The sequence below is a fragment of the Condylura cristata genome, unplaced genomic scaffold (genome assembly GCF_000260355.1).
Source record: "Condylura cristata isolate star-nosed mole 26May11 unplaced genomic scaffold, ConCri1.0 scaffold00012, whole genome shotgun sequence".
NCBI classification, from domain to species: Eukaryota; Metazoa; Chordata; class Mammalia; order Eulipotyphla; family Talpidae; genus Condylura; species Condylura cristata.
The window spans coordinates 9642648-9656564 of record NW_004567113.1 but is presented as its reverse complement, the minus strand read 5'-3'; the positions used below and the strand labels follow the sequence as shown (position 1 = coordinate 9656564).

The window sequence follows — 13917 nt, the reverse complement described above, 5'->3', positions numbered from 1 at the left end:
GGTCACCTCCCTGGTAGGGGATGGAATTTGTGCTTCAATGGCTTCGGATAACATAGTGCTGTGCTTTAACCCATTGTGCCACCAGGGAGGCCCTAAATAGGATTGTTTTGAGGTCATTTAGGACATGGGAGTCACCTCTGACTTGTCTATGCTATAATTTAATGAGAGTGTAAGATGTGCACCTACTCTATTGCTGTCCCTCTGGAGGGACGACCTTGCTTATACTGAAGGGTGTCTACATGGCTCCAGAGTAGGATTCATAGCCACCGGGCTTTGTAGAATTCATGCAAGATGATGACAGAAAATGAAAATGTAAGTGGATTGAAAGTGTTGCACCAGCACTAAGTTGGATGACCTGTGAATGAAAAGGAGTTAAGCAGCTATTGTTAAAACTTCCTTCCCTAAAATATCCTGTCATTTACTGCCAATTATTATGCAATTAAGGTTTCAATAACAAAGACTAGCAGATCTGCAGACACAGTGCAAATGACTACTTTCTAACTGATTAGGTTCTGTCTCCGATTTCTCTCACCTGAATCCACAATACAGTTTCTGAGTCAAGCCTGACATTAGCATAGGAACATTTTAGCTGTTGCCATGGAAATTCAGAATCCAGCAGCCCAGAAGACCAATCACAGGCATCCACATTACTCACCACTGAGGGTCACATTCACTCTCTCTTTTTCCCCTCAGTTATTGTGCTGTCCCCACAAGTTGGCCTGGTACTCTTGGCGCACACCAGGCCTTATTGAAGGAAACTGGGCCACAGTAGTGAGTTACAGGTTATGTACTAGTGAAGTACATTTGGTCTAAAATTGTTAGGGATCCACTGTCAGGAAGTGACCCAAAAACATATAATGCAACTAATTCAGAATCTGGATTCAAGTGAGGCTGAGTGTTAAAGCAAACTTGTTCTTTGCATTATAATATATTTGGAACTAATTTCTTTCCACTTCAGGTAGGCAAGTTTAGTATATTCAGTTAATCTGCAGTAGCGCATAATACTAGATTAATGCAAATTTGTGAAACAAGTGGCTTAATTTTAATTAATTTTAATTAATTTTAATTTCCTCTCCTTCCACGAACAACTTGTCCTCTCTTCTTGTCGCAAATCCTCCCATAACAATGACAAAGTTCTTGTATAGATTCACTTTGACTAAAGGATTAGGGATTCAAATTATTGTTGCTTCTAGTAATACTTGCATTTTTAAAGAGGACAAGTGAGTAATAATGACCAAATGCCAGGGTTATATTTACTATACCTGTGTCCAGTCCCACCTGCCATCCATGCTTATAACAAAACTAAACAAAACTCTTCATTCTTACTGAGTCAGATTTTTTAAGGAAGAGTCTGAGAACAGTTTTTTTTTTTTTTAAATGTAAGCATACGTGATGATTCTTAGGATCAGCAAGATTGGGAAATACTGGGATTCACTGTGGCCAGTACCATGGAAGATGAAAAAGGAGCATACCTCTTTCCATGCTCTGAGGGGTAGAACCACTAATTTGAGAGAGAGATCATAGTTATCATTCATTTTGGAGTGTGTCTTGCAGAAGGGACACTCAAAATAGGACACGATTCCCAGGCTATCCTGCTCCCACACTCTTTTTACTCATGGCACTAAACAGTGTTAACCTTTCACCTGGACACATAAACATCCCGTTGCCAACTTCACTGGTAGCTGATCACTCCCACTAGTCCCTAATGGATTCCCCCAACTCTGTGCATCTCATTTCAAAGTGAAAATTTACAGGCATTACAATAATACTAATAAGAAAAATTATTTTTCTTTCTTCCTATTTTTTCAGTTGGCTCACCTAAAATTTTCTCATATTATTATTATTTTATTTACTTATTTATGCATAGATCTCGGGTACAGGCCAGAGATGCAGGGGTGGCGAGAGGATTTACCAGAGACAGAGTGGGGAGCAGAACAGGCTGATCAACAAAGTACACTGCTGAGGGGAGCAGCAAGCGGGTCAGGAGAGGTCTGCCGCGCCATGTGGTCACCTCTGGGGCCAGGGATTGAACTCTCCTTGAAGGACTGTGGCTCTCTTGCAGTGCTGCGCCTTAACCTGTTGCGCCACCAGGGAGGGCCGTTTTCTCTTATTATTTTAACATCAGTGTCTCATGCCATATTACCTACCAACTTAAATTTGATCTCACCTTGTGCTTGGGTTTTTGGTGAAGCCAGTGTTCACAAAAACTGGGCAGAGACAAGAAGTTTTGATACCAGTTTTTCCCAAGGCTTCAAGTTCTGATGTCAGAGCTCTGTGGAAGCCAACAGCAGCAAATTTGCTGGAACTGTAAGAGAATTATCCAGCATAGTTAGTTAAGGGGAAATGTAATATATCCCACCCCTTTCTTTGAGAAGGCAAAGTTGATTTAATTCAGAACAAGCAGAAATCAAGTCCCCCAAATCTTCCATGGAGTCATGCATTTTCATTTCCATTCTCATATGATTTTACATGTTACTGAATGCACCCATTTCTTTATTGGCCTTGATAACAATAGAACAAATCTAATAACTTTTATTAGCTGTCTTAGTACTGCTCACCTTTCTACCCCAGCTCTGTAAAGTTTTCCATTCAATGTCCAACCTGTTTACAATTCTTTTTTATTTTGAAAATGTAATCCAGGAAAAACATATTTACAAAAATGGCAACTAGTACTGACCAGCTCTTCCAGGACTATTCTCTGGGGCTATATGTCTCCTCTCTCTCTTAATGTGAATTGATAGTTTCTCCCTTGACATTGGAGAACAGTTTGGCCTCTTAAGTTTATTGTGAAGTTGTGGTCACAGTCAATAGGCCTTGGGCAAGCTGGTGTATGTGATCTTCAGCACATTGCTTCATCTTTTAGCTTTGACTTTCTGATCTTTAATATGTAGATAATAAAATATAAGAGTCTCTTGAGGGTTAAATCAAATAGCTTATGCATATTATCTTTATTATCCATTTTGCTCTATGTAAATGTGTATTGTAGTTTTGACTCAGATAACAATAAGAACAATAAAATTAAAGGTTGGCTCTTTTCTTCAGGGAGAAGGAAAAAGAGAAAACTGTAATTACATTGGCTCTCCACATTGCTAACCAACAAAACAAGAACAAATGTTTAATCCTTGTTTGTGTTTTAAGGTGGTAGAAGCAGCCATTTATGTGTGCAGTGCTTCTCACACTCATACACTGCTATGATGCAAACCCTGGAAAATAGTTAGATCCAGGGATCACCTTAGGAAGCTTATCATGGGCACCCAGACCACGGATTTTGTATTCATTTGAACTTCTGTTCTGCTTCTTAGTTTGTGGGCTCCACAATTTTTTTTTTTTAGTTTGTATTTATTTATGCTTACAGAACTGGGGTACAGACCAGAAGTGTGGTGGGTGAGAGGATTCACTAGAGACAGAGTGGGGAGCAGAACAGGCAGATCAATAAATCACACTGCTGAGGGGAGCTGTGGACAGGCCAGAAGAGGTCTACTACCCCATGTGTGTCAGCTCCCTGGCCGGGGATTGAACTCGTGGCTTCTGAGAGCTTCATAATGTGGTGCTTTATTTAACCTTTGTGCCACCAGGTAGCTCCAGCTTTTTTTAAATCAACATCTAGCTACTCCAGGATGCAAAGGAAAACATGTTTGGTGTTGTAGTTTACTTTTCTTGCTCTACGGAGGAGTTTTCAGAATCTACAAATATTTTAAATGATTACAACTAATTTATTGCTTTAGGGAAATAATTTACGATTCACCCACCCTCAACCCTTTCCCCTCTGGTAACCAATTCTTTTTCTTTCTACAGGCGCATTTCTGTTTTATATTTGTTGGTTCTTTATCTTCTACACGAGTAAAGTAATATGGGATTTGTCTTTCTCCAAATGATTTATTTCATTTAGCATAATACCTTCAAGGCTGTTTGTGTTGCCAGAAATGGGATGATTTTATCTTTTTGTTATTTTTTAAATAGCTGAGTAGTACTGTAGTACCTCATTGTGCTTGTATACCACTTTTTTTTTTTTTTAATCCATTCTACCTTCTGGGAGCACTTAGGTTGTTTCCAAAGCCTGGCCTTGAAAATAGGGGTACACATATATTTGAAATTTAGTGCTTTCACATTTTTAAAAAGATTTATTTATTCATGCATGCAGAACTGGGGTACAGGCCAGAGACAGTGGGGGGGAGCAGAACAGGCAGAGCTACTGAAATAAACTGCTGAGGGGAGCAGTAGGTGAGACAGGGGAGCAGTAGGTGAGACAGGAGAGGTCTGCTGTGCCATGTGGGTCAGCATCCTGGCCAGGGATAGAACTCGTGCTGCAGTGGCTGGGGGTAACTTGTGAGCACTTTGTCTTTAACTCCTGTGCCACCAGGGAGGCCCTTATTCACATTTTTTTTTTTAAAAAAAGATTTATTTATTTATTCATTCAGAACTGGGGCACAGGCCAGAGATGCGGAGGGTGAGAGGATTCACCAGAGACAGAGCGGGGAGCAGAACAGGCAGATCGACGAAGTACACTGCTGAGGGGAGCAGCGGGCAGGTCAGGAGAGGTCTGCCACGCCATGTGGTCACCTCCGGGGCAGGCGGGGATCGAACTCATGCGGCAGTGGTTTAAGCTTCCCAGCGTTGCGCTTCAACCCGCTGCGCCACCAGGGAAGGCCCTGATTCACATTTTTTAAGTAAATGCCCAGACGTGTACTACTGAGAGCATATCTCCCTATGTTTTTTCTCAAGTAGCTGCACCAATTTACATCCCCACAAACAATTATGAGGATGCCTTTTTCTCTACGTGCTCTCTATCTTCTGCTGCTTCTTCCCCTTTTAACAATGGCAATTCTAACCAGAGTGATGTGATAGTGCATCATGGGTTTAATTTGCATTTGTCTAGTAAAAGTAATGTTGAACTTTTTTCCTGTACCTGTTTCTTCTTTGGAGAAGTATCTAATCAGATCATTTGTCCATTTTTAAACTTTGTGGGATTGGGTCCTCCCTGGTGACTCAATAAGTTAAACACAGTACTATGAGACTATCCACAGCCACTGCAGTGTGAGTTCCACCCCTAGCCAGGGGGGTGACCCACATGGCCTGGCAGGCCTCTCCTGACCCACCCTCTGATCCCCTCAGTAACGTATTTCAGTGGGTCCTCCTGTTCTGTTCCCCACTCTGTCTCTGGTAAATCTTCTCACCCCCTGCGCACCTCTGAACTGCATCCCAGTTTTTGTAAGCATAAATAAATAAATCTTTAAAAACAAAATAAAATTTGTGGAGTTGTGTGAGTTTTTCAAAATATATACATATTTGGATATTAAGCTCTTGTTGGATGTATGATTTACAAATATCTACTCCATTCAATAGGTTGCTTTAATGATGGTTTTTTTACATGTCATTTTTAAAAGTTTATTCTAAACTTTTTTGATAAATCCCATATATCCAAAGTACCCTGTTTGGGGGTTGGAATATGAGGTATAATAAAACCCTTAAACTTATAAAAATAAATAACAATGCTACAAAGTAATACTCACCAATATGGAATAAGGTAAGGAATCACTCCATGGCCACACACTGAAGCCACAGTGACAATGTGGCCATGATTTCTTTTCATCATTGAGGGAAGAAGTGCTTTTGTAATCTGGAGGTTCATTATGGAAAAAAATACAAAACAAAAAACAAATAAATAATAATATTAATGGTGTTTCCAGATCAAGGAATGTTGTTTGTGTTAAGACAGATAACATTTGAGACAATATTTGGGATATTAGGAAATATATGCCAAGACTCCACAATTATTATTTGTATGCAGGTGATGGAAATCGACAAGATTTGCCTTGTATGTCACCTGCCAAAAACCACCTTAGTATTTCCGCTCTGCAATTGTAATAAAGTAAAAACAAAAATCAACAAACAACTATAACCGAGAGACATTTTATGGGGGTGGAGAGAGGAACAGATCAAAACTGGGCGGAAAGAGCACACCGGACTATGGTGACAGCAAACTGGGTGGGAAGTCCACAGGGATTACAACTGGGATGAAAAAATGTACAAAATGAGGGCCCTCCCTGGTGGCAAAATTGGCTAAAGTGAAGCACTATGAAACAAGATGAAGACACGTTATGAGTTCTATGCCTGGTCAGGGAGGTGACCCATGTAGTGAAGCAGACCTCTCCTGTCCCGCCTGCTGCTCCCCTCAGCAGTGTACTTCATCAGTCTGCCTGTTCTACTCCCCACTTTGTCTTTGGTGAATCCTCTCACTACCCTTACACCTCTGGCCTGTATCCCCATTCTATATACATACATAAATAAATCTTAAAAAAAAAAAAAAGAGAAAAGATAAAAAAAGAAAAATGTACAAAATGAAGAATGATGTAAAAAATTATGTATATGTATGTTCAAAAAAATATTTCTGCTGTCTCCTTCAGTGGGACTCATATACCTCTTTTATTGAATATGTCATCTAAATAATGTTTAGATGTTTGCATAACTGAAAACTTAATCTAGCACATATTTTTGGTTTGGAGATTTGTCTTTCTAATTAAAAGACTTAAAATCTTGTGTAGGTGTATCAAGACAGTGGAGAAGAACAAGCTAAGAGTTCTGTAATATTGTGCATCGTATGTTATTACACTGCTGAGGGGATCAGCGGGTGGGTTAGGAAAGGTCTATTACACCATGTGGGTCATCTCCCTGGCCAGGGATTGAACTCATGCTACAATCCTTAGTAAACCCCCACAAATATTTTTTAAGCATCTGGCACTGCCAGGTCTTGCATTAGATACTGAAGGATAAGATCAACCAGTTCCTGGCTTATATTCCTTGAGTCTTGTCTCCCCTTGAAGTCTGTGCCCTTCTGTCAGAGAAGCTTTAACTTAAACTAATTTCCTCATTCTTTACTCGAGGCAAAGATAACGACAATCTCTTATTTAAAAGGCTGTGAATTCAATTATAAACTTCATGTCTTTAAGTGGAAGTGCCATAGAATCATAAACCAGGATTGTTTCTGACCCACCCAAAAATGTCCTAGGATGTTGACTTCAAATGTTTTGTTGATTTCTTCATCCTTGGTGCTGAGAAGATCAGCTGGATATATTGCTCCAGCATTATTCACAAGGATAGTTACGTCACCCACTTCTTTCTTTACCTTTAAAATGGAAAGAGCACATACATTGCATGTGTTAGAGAAATTCAAAGTTTGGATGCTTCCTTCTATGTGATGAGATACCTGAGTTCCGGCAGGATTAAGCTTTGGGCCAAACAGTGGCTCAATAAGGATGCTGCCAGAAAACTCAGATAAATTGTTTGTTTGTTAAACTTCTACATTCAATACCTAGCATATCATAAATTTTAAAGTGAAATTAATATTTGGGTTAATTTAGTGATATATGTGATCTGACTAAATATTTTAAAAGTGCAGATTGAATAGTCCTGTTCTGCCACCTACAAGCTTTGTTACCTTGGTGTAAGGTAACCAGCCTGAGCCTCAATTTGCTCATCTGTCAAATATAGGCCTTTTTTAAGGAATTTAAAAATGCAGTCATTTAGGTGGAAAAATGTACAAATGATGTAAAATAAACTATTACATTATTAAAAAATTTTAAAAATGCAATCATTTATCAGAATGCTTATTTCATTGTTATTTATTCTTACAGGTGTTATAATTATTAATCTTACATCTTATCTAGAGGACTAGATTAACACAAGTATAAATAAAATTGCAAAAGGAAAATGAAGATTTAAAAAAATAATGACCGAAAGTAATAGGACTAAACTGAAATTAGTGATGCTCTTCCTTGTGATAATTCTTTTCTCTGTCACTCTGTACCACTGCTCAAACTTGTGATGAAGTTTGTAAAGTGGATTAATAATATGAAACAGTAATAACGGGCAGAACGGAGTGGGGTTTTATGCAACGAAAAATTGTACTCCTCTTTGTCCACACAAATAACTCAGCCAAAGGTAAAAGTCTAATTAAAATCAGGCGATCATAAAGAAACTTTTCATTTTCCACATCAGTGGATACAACATTATTTGAAGGAATTTGTATCATGAAGTCTTACCTGGCTAACAGATTTATAAATCTCTTCTCTGTTGCTGCAGTCTACCACAAATGCATGAGCCTTTACTCCCAGTTTTCTGCATTCGGTTGCAGTTTCCTCCACACCATGCTGTCAGTAGAAAAGCACATTCAGGAAAATGGAGGTCAAATAGGGGGTGAGAGTGGGAGGGGAAAGCATTGGAGTAGACAGCTTTTAAAGATTAAAATTCAAGTTCCAAATGCCTCCTTATTTGTAAGAAAATTGCACGAGAGACATTGCTTGCCTAATTCATTGAGATTATCGTTGGCTCTTTTGCCAGGAAATGCTCAAATATTTTCACTGTGCTTTGGTGCTTTTCAAAAGCTATTCTGGACCAAAGTCAATTTCTAGCTTTTCATTTTGATCTGGAGGTTCTCCAGAAGTGGTTTCTCTAAAGCAGGCTATTATTTAGCCATTATTTTTACCCCTGAAGAACATGTTTGAAAGATGTTGTTTTTTGTGGTCATGGAAGGAAATGTTTGAGAATGGACAGAGAAACTCAATAATTCATTTAACATACAACTTTTAGTATTATATATGTATGTAAGAGGCAGTAAAACACTAAAGTAGTACTGGTGGAAATTTTGAACTACACACCTTTCTCCCTCCTACTTTTCTTGATCTCAATGATTTTGATTTAACTCACTTAAGAGGGAAGGGAGAGGAAGATCTTATTTGAAGAAGACTTTCAAAGGGACACATATTGTTAATACCCTTGGGGATGTGTGTGTGTGTGTGTGTGTGTATACTTTACAAATATTCTGTAAAAATGGGTAAGGGCCAGTGAGTGAAATTTCATGTATGTAGAAATATTTTACTTGACTCTAGAACTTGGAGACAGAGCAATTCACTAAAAAAAAAAAAAAGGTTGAAATAACTTTGCTTTATAACATTAGATAAATTTCAGGTGCTCATCACTGGGAGTTGCAGTGTGTATAAATCACATTAAGTACACAGCTAAAAGTCAAAATCTGCCTTTCATCACACCATCGTCCCCCTTTTCTGGATTCACCCATCCACCTTCCCCTCTGAAAAGCACCAATTGATCTTTTAGTCCAAGTCCATTTTTGTTTTATTTAGATCATTTCTTCTTTTTCTCCATATATGAGTTTAATCCTATGATGTTTATCTTTTTCCATCTAGCTTATTTCACAAAACAGAAATCCCTCAAGGTCCATGTATATTGTGGCAAATGGCAGAACTTCATCTTTTTTATAGGCGAATAGTAGTCCATTGCATCTATATACCACATCATCTTTATGCATTTGTCTATTGATGGACACTTATGTTGTTTCCAGGTCTTGGCTATAGTAAATAATGCTGCAATAAACACAGTGAAACATATATTTTGAGTTCTTGTTCTCATAATTTTTTTGTTAAATATTCAGCAGTGAGGTAACTGGATGGTATGGAATTTCCATTTGTAAATTTTTGAGGACTCAAAACTGGCTGCTCTAATTTACATTCCCACCCAGTTATGAGGCTTCTCTCCTCTTCATGTCCTCTGTTAACCTTTGTTGTTTCTTGCCATTTGGATACTAGATGATCCCACAGAAGTAAGGTATTCTTTTCATTCTCTAGTAATGCGAGATGAGAAACATCTTTTTTCCATGTGCCTATTGACCATCTATATATCCTTTTTTGGAGAAATATGTATTTATCTTCTTTGCACTTCGTTTTTTTGTTGCTGAGTTTTTATGAGTACTTTGCATATTTTGGATATTTGCTTCCTTTTGGATGTAGCATGTCTTTGTTTGTTTTAAAGATTTACTTACTTACTTATCCATACAAGAGCTTGGGTGCAGGCCAGAGATGTGTGGGAGAGAGTGCAGGGTAAGGAGTGGGGGTGAGAGGATTCACCAGAGATGAGAGAGGGGAGAGAAGAACAGTCAGATCTACTGAAGTACACTGCTGAGGGGAGCAGCAGCCAAGACAGGAGAGGTCTGCTGCGCCATGTGGGTCACCTCCCTGATCAAACTTGTGATGCAGTGACTGGTGATAACTTGCTAGTTCTGAGACTTTATTCCTTGTGCCACGAGGGAGGCCCCACTTCTTTTTGTTTTGATGCACATTTCCTTTGTTGTAAGAACTCATTTTAAGCCTCAATTCAAAGATTTCTTTCCTATGATAAAATTGATCTTATGTTTCCACAATCCTGAACAATTAGAATTCTTTGCATGTTTTGACATCTGTTGACTTTTCTAAAGATGACAAGTCTTTTAAAGATTATACGTTTTCCTTTCACAACTTGTAAAGTTTTCTCAGTGTTGAAGAGGCAAAGACACTTGAAAACCCTTTTCCACATTGGGGTGTTATTGGTGTGGCTGAATGAAAGATCTGTCCATTGGTTTCCCTTAGTCTGTCTGAGTCCTTCAATTTCCACAAGGCTAAACTCTGGAGCCTAGAACCCTAAAGAATAGACCCTAATAAAGATTAGGGCTATGTTCTTCATAGCCCTTTGTGAGGTTGCAGAGTAAAAGAGGGAGAATGGAAGTCTCTTGCACCAATTTTGGCTTCAGCTGGTAGCTTGTTCATTGTGAGATTATGAAAAATCACTATAGACCCTCTTCTGTCATTAGATTCGATTGAGAACATATGGCTAGAGTTTTCATACCATCCCTTAACAGAAGAATTATAATTTCTTCTATTTTATAACTGAGCTGAAGCACTGCAAAATATAGGGCCTTGTATTCTTGTAGTCAAAATGTTTGCTTTGGCTTCAATTCCAATGTTTTTCCTCAGGTAAAAGAAATGTGAGTTGCATGTTTAGCTTTAGATGGAATCATTTAATACTTTGAATGTTTAACCATAAAATTCAAAGTCATATTTATTTCTTATCACTGGACGTTGTAACACTAAAAAAGAAAAAATGAATGCTAGCTTTCTTTCCAAAACTATCTGGATCAAGATACAAAAGTTACATTTCATCAAGACTTTTTTCAAGAATTTATATTATTTATATTTTTTGATCAATGCCTAAGAACAGTAGACAACAAGGACCAAACCAATGCCTCATCACCTTCAGGTATATCAATTTATGTATTATATAAATGCATATATCTGTTATATAAAAAGTCCATTTTTTCTTGCATAACATTCTTCGCTTTCTAAAAGAATTTAATTTCCTAAGTTCAAGAGACATTTTTAAGACTGTAATAAAAAAGTGCCAACTAGAAATAACAGCAAAGAATATGAGAGAATGATAATAAAATAACAATTCAAATCTTACTGTGATTTGTGGAAAATTGAATTCTCAAAAAAATTTCATTAGTTTCTCAAAGTTAAAGTCCTATAAATATTTTTTTCTGTATATATTCTCATGGTCTTACTGGAATTAATAATTTTAGGGGAAACAAGATAAAATTTCTGTAACTTTAGTTTTATTTTGAGAAATTAATACAGTTTTACAACTAACAATACAAGAAAAAATATGAATGCCCAAAAGAAAGCCTGATTCACTGAGTGTAGATTTTATAATTATATCTGATACTTATATAGGCAAACATTGTTTTAAGCATTAAACGTATTCCCTCATTTAATCCTCTTGCCCAAGAGTCAGCAAACTTTCTTGGCTAAAAGCCTGATAGTAAATATAATAGGGTGGTGTGTGAGTGGAAATTTCTGTTGCATGTTTTTAGCTTTTTTGATCTTCATGTTGACAACTCTTTAAAATTAAAAAAAAAAAATTCCAGGTTGTATCTTAGTGCTTTCATTTGTGAACTCTGTACAGTAATACTATTTTGCAAGATTGTGTATTTGGTGTGTAATAATTGTTCAATAAATGATACTTCTTTTTGCTCCAAAAAAAAAAAAAAGTCTATTCAATGCTATCTATGGATCAGGTTTGGTCCCATTAGTCATAATTTACCAAACCCTGTTCTTGACCAGCCCATGAGGTAGTATTCTCATTCCCACCTCAGACAAGGAAATAGATTGAAAGAAGTAAGTACCCCCCACCCCCAGCTTCCATTTAAACAGTTTGGAAGTATCTTGGCTTCTGAGTCTGTGTATCAACCTGCATATCTTGACATAAAGATTCCTACTTGGGTCTCAGTTTTGTTCACTAGACCATTCTCATACATCTGATAAGCTCCAGGGAATTTAGACATCCATCATTAAGATAGAAAAATACAAAAGTATGCAGATGCTAAGACAAATAATTTTCCCACCTCCCACATCAGGTAACTTTTTAAAATATGTGCTTTAAAATACAAATAAATCCATTACCTTATTAATATCCCACAGAACCAGTCTGCTTTTCCGTTTTGCAAATTCATAGGCAGTCAGCCTGCCTATCCCATGCCCAGCTCCTGTAATGAGAACAATCTCCCCAGCCACAGATTTTCTCCTTTGGGGAATGAAAAATTTCATCATGGACTCCAGGTAGGAGTAGAGGATAGTGAGTAGAAGTAGGAGGAGATCCAAGATGATGTTCATGGCTTTGCTCTTTATTCTTCTCCTCTGGATCAGACCTGTCTATCCCAGGAAAGATCTGTCCTCTGCACGGTTTTCCAGGAGGGACTGTGCTGTGCTCCAGGTGGTGATGGGACTGGTAAAGGTAAGCTCAGTTTATAGGCAGTCTTTGTCTACGTGTTCTAGTGGATTGGATATGCTTCCAGTTTTTGGTGCGATGCCAGCTGCTGGTAAAGAGAAAGTGTTGTCTGGACCTGATTATCTGGGAAAGAGTTCTTTCCGTGTTTCACCACCTCTACAGATATTGCATCAGCTAATGGTTTCTTGCTATCTTTTTTAAACAGTTCGTATTTATTTATTTATGCATACAAGAGCTGGGGTACAGAACAGAGGTGCAGGGGTTGAAAGGGTTCACTAGAGACAGAGTGGGGAGCAGAACAGGCAGATCAAAGGAAATAACACTGCTGAGGGGAAGCAGCCCATGGGACAGAAGAGGTCTGCCATACCATATGGGTCACCTCCCTGGTTGGGGATTGAACTTTTGTTGCAGTGGATCCAGACAACTGCTTACTACTGTCCTTTAACCCGTTGTGCCACCAGAGAGGGTCCTCAACAGTTTTTTTTTTTTTAATGTGAGAGAATATAGATATTTTCAGTAAAACTTAAAAGTGTGAGTCAACTAAGCTTAGATGTCTGATTCATTTATTCATGAAAGCTCAGCCTCAGTAGTTCAGTTAGCTAACCATTTTTCGTGAGATGTCCACTTCCCTGAAGATCTCTTGAGTTAGGAAAAGATTGTAGGTTATCTAGAGCAAGCAGCTCCCTTTGTTATAATCTGAGGAAGAGCATTAGGCCAAAGCCAGAAGTTTCCACTTAAAAGTGTTATGACTTTCAATAGCCAAAAAATGGAAACAAATTAAAGATCCATCTATGGATGAATGGAGAAACAAAATTTGTATATAGGCAATGGGTGATTATTTAGTCTTAAAATATACAATTCTAGGGCCCTCCTTGATGGCACAGCGGGTTAGGATGCAGCACTGCAAGCTAACCGCAGCCGCTTCAGTGAGAGTTGGATCCTCAGCCCTGGAGGTGAACCGCATGGCATGGCAGACCTCTCCTGACCTGCCCGCTGCTCCCCTCAGCAGTGTCAGTCAGCCTGCTCTGCTCCCCACTCTGTCTCTGGTGAATCCTCTGCATCTCTGGCCTGTACCCCACTTCTGTATGCATAAATAAATAAATCTTAAAATATATATATATACAACTCTGATACATGCCACAATATGGATGTACCTTAAAAGCATGGCAAGTAAAATAACCCAGAAACAAAAGGATAAACATTGTATGATTTTACCTATATTATGCACCAAAAATAGTCAAATACCAGGGACAGAAATAAGAATGCTGATAACTCAGGGCTGGGAGAAGAGAGGAAGCAGAATTAAAT

At 38.2% G+C, this 13917-nt stretch overlaps 1 protein-coding gene across 2 annotated transcripts in view; it reads right to left on the bottom strand.

Annotated features, from left to right (window-relative positions):
* Nucleotides 1–12508, bottom strand: part of HSD17B13 (hydroxysteroid (17-beta) dehydrogenase 13) — a 19192-nt gene extending 6684 nt beyond the window's left edge. Inside the window, exons 1-5 of one of the 2 annotated variants that reach the window (XM_004681138.1) lie at nt 12285–12508; nt 8040–8147; nt 6992–7123; nt 5511–5617; nt 2168–2305 (exon numbers count right to left, since the gene is read on the bottom strand). In XM_004681138.1, the coding sequence (XP_004681195.1) occupies nt 2168–2305; nt 5511–5617; nt 6992–7123; nt 8040–8147; nt 12285–12494 (695 nt within the window). In that variant the 5' untranslated portion in view covers nt 12495–12508. The remainder of the gene's footprint in view (nt 1–2167; nt 2306–5510; nt 5618–6991; nt 7124–8039; nt 8148–12284) is intronic. The other variant, XM_004681139.1, reaches the window with a different exon arrangement.
* Between the last annotated feature and the right edge of the window lie 1409 nt (nt 12509–13917).